The sequence below is a fragment of the Cornus florida genome, unplaced genomic scaffold (assembly GCF_030987335.1).
Source record: "Cornus florida cultivar Cherokee Brave unplaced genomic scaffold, ASM3098733v1 CherokeeBrave_3.0.0_Hap2_Chr06, whole genome shotgun sequence".
Classification (NCBI taxonomy): domain Eukaryota; kingdom Viridiplantae; phylum Streptophyta; class Magnoliopsida; order Cornales; family Cornaceae; genus Cornus; species Cornus florida.
In genome coordinates, this window is record NW_026775576.1 from 33226223 (window position 1) to 33236369 (window position 10147).

The 10147-nt window shown below is 34.8% G+C and overlaps 1 protein-coding gene across 1 annotated transcript in view; it reads right to left on the minus strand.

Annotated features, from left to right (window-relative positions):
* The window catches only part of LOC132311297 (probable plastid-lipid-associated protein 12, chloroplastic), a 35599-nt gene extending 31763 nt beyond the window's left edge, over positions 1–3836 (minus strand). The window contains exons 1-3 of the mRNA XM_059809164.1: positions 3506–3836; positions 3169–3222; positions 2603–2677 (exon numbers count right to left, since the gene is read on the minus strand). Coding sequence (XP_059665147.1) covers positions 2603–2677; positions 3169–3222; positions 3506–3775 — 399 coding nt within the window. The 5' untranslated portion in view covers positions 3776–3836. The remainder of the gene's footprint in view (positions 1–2602; positions 2678–3168; positions 3223–3505) is intronic.
* Positions 3837–10147: the final 6311 nt, after the last annotated feature.

Genomic DNA, 10147 nt, shown 5'->3' on the forward strand with positions numbered 1-10147 from the left:
TATGTAGGCCTATATAAAGGATACAAGACTGACTTAATAACACAAGGGCCCTACCAACTATATGTAATTACATAATGACCCAACATATATATATATATATAACATTCTAACAATGTGCATCATGATCTCAGCCCAAGACTATAATTTTCCTTTGTTAAGCACAGAGCATAATTGGTTACTAAATTCAACAGAATCTATTTGATAAATTAGTGTTTGTGTCATTGAATGAGATAATATAAAACATTTTAATAAAGCACAAAATGAATCAGTGAACCTATTTGTGTCATTCAAAGAAACAATTCTTGATTTATTTACCAAAAAAGAATTCAGATTTTAATTTCACACAGTTCTCTTAATGTCATACAGATTCATCATTTATGAAATTTAATGAACTGTTACTTACAAAAAAATTCATGCTGTAAAGTTAAAACAAACCATTGGAAATGAAATGGTGGCAAAAACAATATACTAAAAAATTATTGCCCAGTTAAAAGGAAAATGCTAAGAATATCTAAAATATGTTCCAGCACATATAGCAAGTTTTTTGGGGATTGTATGCCCTAAAAGCCAATATTTTATGACACGCATTTAATGAATTTAATTCATTAGTTGAAAACATAAACATATATTGGGCATTGAAAACATAATTCATATATTGGGCATTGATATGTGTGAAAAATATCCTCAAGTTACATTATAGGAAACTAAGGTATATGAAGGGATTCATATACAGATAATGTAAGTGTTCTGGTTCTTGTAACTTGGAATGTTTACACTTCATTAGAAAGGTTGTAACACACATGACTCCCAGGAAGGTGGTCTATGTCAATCATCGGAGTAGTTAACTCTAAGTTAGTGTGTTTGTGTTTGAAATACAGTAAACAAGGCAGGTAATAAAAACACATCATATAAATTACTGTCACCATGATTAATGTGCTTTCTTATCTACTAAATGTGAATAGCTCTTAATTCTGAGAGGGCTGGTGGACTCAGTTTTCAATATTGTTGCTTTCACAGACATATGTGGGGTCAGTACCACGATATCTAGGGTGACTAGTATTGAACTTGTGACAACACAACACTCAATATGGAATTTCACTCTCTATAGAGAGTTAGATATCCCCATAAATCAATTTAGTAAGGTTGATCACCTTTTATTTTTTCCATCAAGTTAGAAAGGTTGATCACTTGTCGACATGCCGGAGTGGTTTTTGCAAAGTTTTTGCTAAAACGAAATTGTTTTAGCAAACATTTTATAACCTAAAGTTTTAGTAATAGCCCCTCTGCTCAGGCGGCTTGGAGGACTTATAGACCTACTCATCCAAAGGTCCCTTGGAGCTATGCAATTTGGTTTAAGAGCCATATTCCAAGGCACTCCTACATAGTCTGGCTGTCTGCTAGGAAAAAGCACAATACTAAGGACTTGCTGATTGCGAAGGCAAAGCAGCGATCTGGCTATTGTGTGTTTTGCAGATTAGTTACTGAATCTTTTGGGCATCTCTTCTTCCAATGCAAGTTTAGTTGTTCTTATGGACTCCACTTTCTCCTAGAGGTGGTATACAATGGATTGCACCTCTGATCTTAGGTCTTTGCTGGTTTGGGTTGCTTCTCATTTGAGGATGGGTTAATTAGTTGAACTGCTGTCTGTTTGTTGCTTTAATGTATATTTGTTTGGAAGGAAATAAACAATAGGACTGCTAAGCTCAAAATGTCCTCTAACAGAAGAGTTGAGGATTCACATACAAACAGAAGCTTGCAACTCATTTGGAACTTGCCTGACTCTGTATCTTCTTATATTGATGGCTGATGCCTTGTTTTGTTTCCTTTTAAGTTTGTTTTCTTTCTTCATTGCATAAAAACAGTCCTCATAGTTATATATGCTTATATCTATATAAGTTGATTGCTTCCCCAAAAAAAAAATAAAGAAGCAGCAAAAAATCATTTATTTTGGAAAATTCAATTGTGATTTTTTTTTTATTCAATGGTCATAAAGTTTAAATTGGGTAGCTCATAGAATATAAGAAGTAAATATGCCATTGGTGAGGCAATATAATCTTCCATGTGCTATTTATGGACATCGGTTAGTGCTAATTTGCAGATATTTAGTAAGTTAGGGCCTTGATGTATGTGTGTGTCTATATATATATATATTCTTTTTTATTCAAAGGTGAAATTACAGGAAAGATAGTGGTTTTATATGTATTATTCTCTTTAGCACACCAGAGAGAAGTTTGAGAGTCTTCTAGGCTAGTTGCCACAAACTAGAAGATCAATTTGTTGGTGCTTGGACTATAGAGGTAAAGAATCGATGGTTTTCATGGCATCTACATTAAAGAAGGAGGCCTAAGAGTGTGCTCATTAGGCAAACAAGTTAGGTATACTCTTTTTCAATTTCAAACTATTCGATATTAAACATGTGGCAAAGCTCTTTTATTTTATTTTTATGTTTCTGAAAGTTGTTTCTGTTTCATTCAAATTGCTTTTCTCCCTTCCTCTCCAAGGAGAGGGGAGATAATAAATCTCTTTGAATTTATGAAAATTTAGTTTAGGATCATTTCCGAGCATATCAAAGTAAACCTGAGACAATGATACGAAGACTAACCTGAATTGGGGAAGCAGTTCCAGGTCTTGTTGTAAACATTAATTGCCAGCGACCTTCAATTAAACTAGAGTTTGTCTGCATGTATTAAACATATATCAACATTAAATAATTAGCATATTATATATTTAACAAATTAAGAAAGGGTGTTTTCTCAATCCAAAGATAATGAATGCAAGGGTACTTCAATCCGACTAATTGATTGGGTGTTTTCTCAATCCAAAGATAATGAATGCAAGGGTACTTCAATCCGACTAATTGATTGGAATGAGAAAATTTAAAAAAATTAAAGAAATATATCAAACACAATCAGCATCACTGGCAAAGCATAATGACAGAATGAATGCCAGGTATAACTCTTAGATCAGTATATTGAAGCTCGATGTAGTAGAATTATTTGTTACCGTAAAATACATAAAACAATTTTCAGGAGATAAAAATACAGTAATGAATACATGCTTCACAATGTAAGTGTTTAATTCAATCCACATTTTCAGTTCTGACACTCGATCAACAACTAAGCTGCAAAAAGAAAAAGAGAAAACTAGGTTTTGGAGATAATCACAAACCGGATCAGGCACCCCTTCAAAACCTTCCAGGACTTTCACCGCACTTTCAACATCCTGAACAATTTTTATGCATCAAAATAATCAGAAAATCTCAAAAATTCATTAAAAATTTCAAGGCATAGAAACTGACCGAGAATCATAGTTTCTTTTCTTCTGCTTCGTTCTTTATTTTTCTTTGAAAACCAAAATGACACCATGCATAACCATTCCATATTTCATTTCTTCAATTTCGAAACTCTTTCTAATACATCAACAATACATTAATTTGAGAAATATATATATATATATATATATATATATATATATATATAGTGTGGAAATTGCAAAAAGATTGTACTTGGAGTTGCTGAGGAGAAGCAGATCGACCTCGTCCTTGAAGGCCGATTAGGGCTTCGATGAGTGAATTTTCTTGTTGAGTGAACAAAACCTCTTGTTGTTCATCTACGAGAGAACACGAAGGTGGGCGAAGAACAACGAATCTGCTGCGACTGCGAGAGGACTCGAAAGCTTGGCGAAATCGGAGACCGCGAGTTCTTGGATTGAACGGTGAGATCGCAGGCAATGGTGTCCATCGAAACCCTAGATTCGCTACTTCAATTGCGGCCATTGGAGATGGAGAGAGAGAGAGAGAGAGCTGCCTGGGCTTTGAGTGGCTTTATTCACTTGTGTTCATAAATCAACCGTCAGTGACCACTTCAACGAACTTGGATATTCCCATTTAATCTTTCTTGCCAGGTGGACTGGTCTGGAACGAACACGTGGAATATCAATGCCAGATTTGCATATCCAAATCATTTTCTAAATTTTGTAGAGAAAATTTTAGTTTATTAAATTTTAGAGAAATGTTAGGGGTTTAAATTCACAAATCGAGTTTAAACTAAGTTGGGTTCTCTCAAAACCCTGACGTACGGTTCGGGTTGGGCCAAATCCAACTCAAAATCCAAAATTTTTAAAAAAACTTTCATTATTTTTTTATTTTTGTACCTTCCAAATCTTTGATATATATATATATATATATATATATATATATACTATTAAAAAAATGTGCAGAGAGTTTTATTTTTTCAGTATTTATTTATTAATATAAAAAAATTATTAATTGATATAAAAAAAATTTTTATAAAAAAAAATATTTATTAATTGACATAAAAAGAGAATTACCTAATAAATTTCAAAATTAAATGTGCAAATAGTTTCAATGTTTCAGTATCTATTTATTAATATAAAAAAATATTAATTGATATAAAAAGAATTTTTATAAATAAAGATATTAATTAATTGATATAAAAAGAGAATTACCTCATAAAACTCAAATCACTATTTTCAAATTACCTAATAAAAATTCAAATTACCTATTTATCTATTTGTTTCTAAAAAAAAAAATTATACTATAATTAGAAGAGTTTCTATAAAACTCTAAAATAAAATTTAAATTACAAATTACCTAATAAAATTCAAATTACAAATTTATCTATTTGTTTCTAAAAAACTCTAACACAAAAATAAAAAAATATTTATTAATTGATATAAAAATAATTTTAAAATAATATCTTTTTTTCTCATATTATATATATATATATATATATATATATATATATTATTAAAAGTGTAAAGAGTTTCAGTGTTTATTTATTAAAATAAAAAATATTTATTAATTGATATAAAAAGAGTTTCTATAAAACTCTAATACAAATTACATATTTATCTATTTATTATGAGTTTTTTAATAAAATAAAATATAATTAGACAATAATTATTAATATAAAAAATATTTATTAATTGATATAAAAAATAAAATAACTTATCTAAAAGTCTACCACAAATTACCTTTTTTTATGAGTTTTTAAATAAATAAAAAATCTAATTAGACAAGAACTATTAATATAAAAAAATAGAGTTTGACGAGGCCGCTTGTATACGCCAAAATAATATAGTGAATGTGCGGTACAAGAAAAGTTTTTTATGTCAAGTTTAAATTTATAAAAACTACTACTACTAACGTAGTAAGAGTGAGTAGGGATCGTTCCAAGGGATTATACGTGTTGGAATTTAACTTTGACTCTAGCGTATTAATTGATTGCAAATAAAGAGATTGGTTGATTAAACTAAGACGCAATTAAAATGCAATTAAAGTAAATTAGTGAGAGATAGGGATTTAAGAGATATGAATAGAGGTCTTAGGGTGTTGGAATGACCACTAAACTCATGTAATTAACCACGTGCTTTCCATTAACGGGGAATACATTGTTGTGAATAAAATGCGACTACCAATTACAATATTAAGCATGGACCATCAAATTCATGTATGAATTGTCTACCTAACCAACAAACAAACTAAGTGTAGAACAACCCATCAAATCTAAGCATGACCCATCAAACTAGTCACAATTGTAACACACATCAATCTAGAGAATCATGGAGTTTGTAATAACAAGCCAAGGAATGTCAACTCAAGTATAAGTTGTCTACCTACTACAAACATGAGTTAAATTGTAGAACAACCCATCAAGCATAAGAATAATCCATCAAATTAATTGACAAACCCATTCAATGAAAACCCATGCTTAGTCATCACTAAATCCTTAATTAATCACACATAGACATGCAACCAATATAGAGAATCTAGTATAGAGATCAATTCCCTAAATAATCCCATATAATACAACATGTAATCAAATAGAGAATCAATAGAAATAATTAATCCATATGAATCATGTAAGAAATAATTCCCAATTTAATCACACATAGACATGTAAATAAACTAGAAAATTAATAGGAAGAATTAAACCATAGAAATCATATAAATATACCAAGATTCATTAAATTCACAAGGCGAGAACACTAATCACAACAATATATATAAATCCCTAAAAATAGAAATATAAGGGTTTAGATTACACAAAACTTAGGGCTCATCCAAGCCCTAAGTGTAGATCTAGCCAATCATGGAGGAGGTAGATGTGGTCATGAAACCCTCAAGGGTAAGCTCCAAACATGGCTCCATCTTCTTCTTCCTCTTATTCTTCTTCTTCTTTGAAGCTCTAGAGAGAGAGTGTGTGTGGATCTAGAGATGGGTTCTTGAAATGTGTCTCCACTTCCCTCTTTTCTTCTAACCCTAATCTCTAACTTTCTAGAGAGAGAAACTAAAGAGAATATATAAATTAAAATCTAAAATATGAATCTCCCTACAAAAATGGTTTAATATCTCATATATACAAGGCTTTGGGAGCCCAAAAATGTGAAAACTCAGCCTTAGAATCGTCCCTTTGAAGCACAGCCCGAGTTGGGTCCAAATGAGATTCAAATCTGCTTTTTAATAACTTTCGTGAATAGTTCGATCGATTCAACTTTTCTTCGATCGATCAGAGAAAGTTCGATCGATCCAAAATAAGTTCGATCGATCAGAAATAATTTGGATCGATCAGAAATAAGTTGGATGGATCCAACTTGGCAGATTTTCAGCATCAGCCTCCTTTCGCTCCAAATGCTCACCAAGACTTAGTTTTGACTCCAAAAAGGTTGTAAGAAACCATTTTTAGCCTATTTTAACATTATTGACCTAAAATAGATAAAAACACAAATAAGTACTAAAACGGGTAAATAAAGATAGATGAATGGACTAAAATACCTAAACTTAAGGGGTTTAAATGTGCACTTTTTAGCGCTTATTATACACCCAAACTTAAATATTGCTAGTCCTTAATAATGAACTATAAAGTAAAGGAATGAAATGAACAACTATACAACTATGAACTAGAAAATAATAAATGGATAACGCCACTTTTGTAGGGAATACGATTGCATTTAGCATATGCAACAAGCCTTTTCAACCCCTAGGTTACCCCTAGTGGACGAGTGAAGTCTTGTGAGGGTTTCCAGAAATGATACCCACAAACATTAAGCTCATTCTTTCAAAAGAGGCACCAATATTGCAAACAAGCATTGGGAGAAAACTACCTCAAGTATACAATTTTTCAACCCTTTCCAAGCAATCTCCCAAAATTTCAACATCAAGAAAGCAAGTATGGTCCTCTACACATCAAGAAAATTATCATGAAAATCAAAACAACTCTAGAATCCTTTTTGAGTGGACCGGCATCAAGTATGTTGCTATCTTAGCTAACTAAAGAAATGATCACATCCTTACCCTCAAACTAGCACACAAATCTAGTACCGATCATCAAGATAAAAAGTGAACCTTTTATTAAAGCTTTATTGTTCTAGGTGCGCTCATTTTTTTCACTCGATTTTTTTTTTTTTTTTTTTTAAGGATCAAAGATGGAAACATAGTGCAATGTGTTGATCTATTAAGCTTTCTAGCGATCTATGAGGTTCAGCGTTAGGTCAATGACTTCTAAACTAGACGGCTTTAGGGCACTAGGTGTTCAAACACCCCTAAGGACTTACAAGCTCAAATCAACTAGGCTACAAATCAAGACAACCTCCATCTAATCATTTCCCACTTCTTACCGTTTTTGGAGAAGTCCTCACTTTTTTATTGCTTTTGTAACACTTTTTTTTATTTTTTTATTTTTATTTTTTTTAAGCAAGTTCAATTATTAACCTAGAGTTTGGGCCCTCCACCTTTCGGTGAGAGAAGTTCAGTACTTGATAAGGCTAGAATCCCGGCTACTTAGTGAAAAGGGATTGTTACCCACCTTTATCAAAATGAAAGCTTTCAATGCACTACTAGTTCAATTGGGATATAATCAATTCAATAATCAATAAAGCATGTACCCCACAAATGAATGCTAGTGTATGCCTATGCCAATGTAGAACACTAGAGTGATTCTCAAAATAATCACAAAATCAGGATGATGTGGACCACAAGTGCAAGCATGCTATCAATCTTTCGGAAAATTTACTCTTAAATGGCATTCACAAGGCATACAAGGAGTATTGAACTCTCAAGTCAAGCAATTTTTAAATTTTAAGCAATATAGTCCTCAAAAGATCAAAATCATAGCTAGTTATGGACCAATCATAGAAAATTCCTCAAATACACAAGTCATGCTCAAAATTTTGAATTGAAAGCAAATACTGTAACTAACACCATTACCCTCCAAACTTAAATGGCACAATGTCCTCAATGTGCAAAGAGAACAAAGGATAGGGTATACCAGTGCAGCTAAGCAAAGAATGGCTGGGATACAAGTATCCAAAGTAGGTGGCATAGCCCCCCCAAACTTGGGATTAACTGTGGTCCTAAAAAGATGACACTAGATAAAAGTTCATTAGACAGCAAATGGGATAATAATAGTGCACAGTGGACATGCAAGTGTAAATGGGATAAAAAATTGAAGTAAGGAGAGAGGAAAAAGGGTGGTCCTGAAAATTCGGGCAGTACTCTCTCTCACTGAAGTCACTGGGATTCACCTGATGGAGTCAATCACAGACAGATATATCAATACGCATATATGACATCCATAAACAAAGTATGCATAAAAGAGAAATAAAGAATAGTACAGTACATCCAGTGTCTAGGCCAACAGACTGGCAGCAAGTATAAAACAGTATAAAAAATATGACAGATATCACAGATATATAATAAGAGAAGAAGATATGGAAATATCAAGTGGATGAGGAAGGACGGGCAGGGCATGCTCTGCGGATGTCTCTAGATAGATCACGTAATGCAGCTATGACATTCGTGCAGAGTGAAGCAATATCAGCCCAGATGGAAACCATGCTATCCTCCAGAGTCTGAAGATGCTCTCCGAAGCTGGGTATCTGAACTGGAGCCTCAGGTGCTACTGGAGCGGGAGAATGATGATCCTGAGCTTGCTCCTCATCATGAATGGGCGACCCAGCCGGAGAGTGATGCTCCGGGTCCTCTGCGGGCTGCTCTAAGTCAATATCCATATGCATGGCAGCCGAATGGACTGGTATATCGTCTGCCGCCTGTTCTGCTACTATTGCCTGCTTTAACTTCTCTCTCTCTAGCTCCTGAGCTGCCTTTACAGCATCGTCCTGTAGACTCTTGATAAGAGCCTGGTAGCTCTTATCCCAATCCTTCTTCTTGAATGAATAGGCCCCAGACTCAGTATGCTCCCGTGGCTGGAAGGGATAGCGCTGGTCTCTCAGAATCTGTGTGATGAGATGGCCGAATGGGAGATACTTAGCCCGTTTGGGCTTGGCCTTGCTAATATGGTCAACATACAGTTTCATCATAACGCTCCAGGTGAGCGCAGGAATGGATAGCCAGTGCCCTGTTTATAAGGCGTACAAAGCTGTTAGAAAGTCGTCGCGCCTCTGTATCTTGTGGCCGGCCATAAAAACATTTCGGTATAGCACCGAATTGAAGAACCATAAATCGTCTGGCAAATAAGTCCGGGTGGCGAAAGTCTCGCCACCGGCATAGTGACCTGTGAGTGCAACGGCCATGTCTGCATATGAGGGCCTCTATAGAGTAGGATAGGTATCCTGGAGATCGGGAAGGCAGACGTGTGGACAACGGCAAGATCTGGAAAGAGTGTCCACCGTGATACTGGTAGGGTGACCGTTAATGGTAGTCCGCAGCTCCACCAGGTTACTCGGGGTAGGTCGGAGGTTCTGGAAGAACATCCGGACCAACCTCGAGTACACTGGGTATGTAATAGGGGCTAGTATGGCTGAGATACCCTTCCGGTCTATATCGTCATATACTACTCTTGTAAGAACAAACCGGGAGAAGTAGTCTATGTCAAAAACTAACTCGTGCGCCATACGAAGGCATGAGTATCTCGGCAATGGCTGGTCTAAGTCCTGGGCTGGCTGAGCTGGTGGTGGTGATGGAGATGGTATGTGCTCAGCCTCAGCGTTAGCCTGTGAAAAAGATGCCTCAGCCGAAGACTGTAGTCGATTGTCAGTGGATGGAGACTGAGGTGGAGTAGGCTTTGCTGGCTCGGGCTCAGAAATGGGGTCCTGGACGTGAGATGGACCTGCCTCGTCGTCCAATCTCTGCCTGGCCCTACGGTGATAATGCCCGCGAGCAACAGTC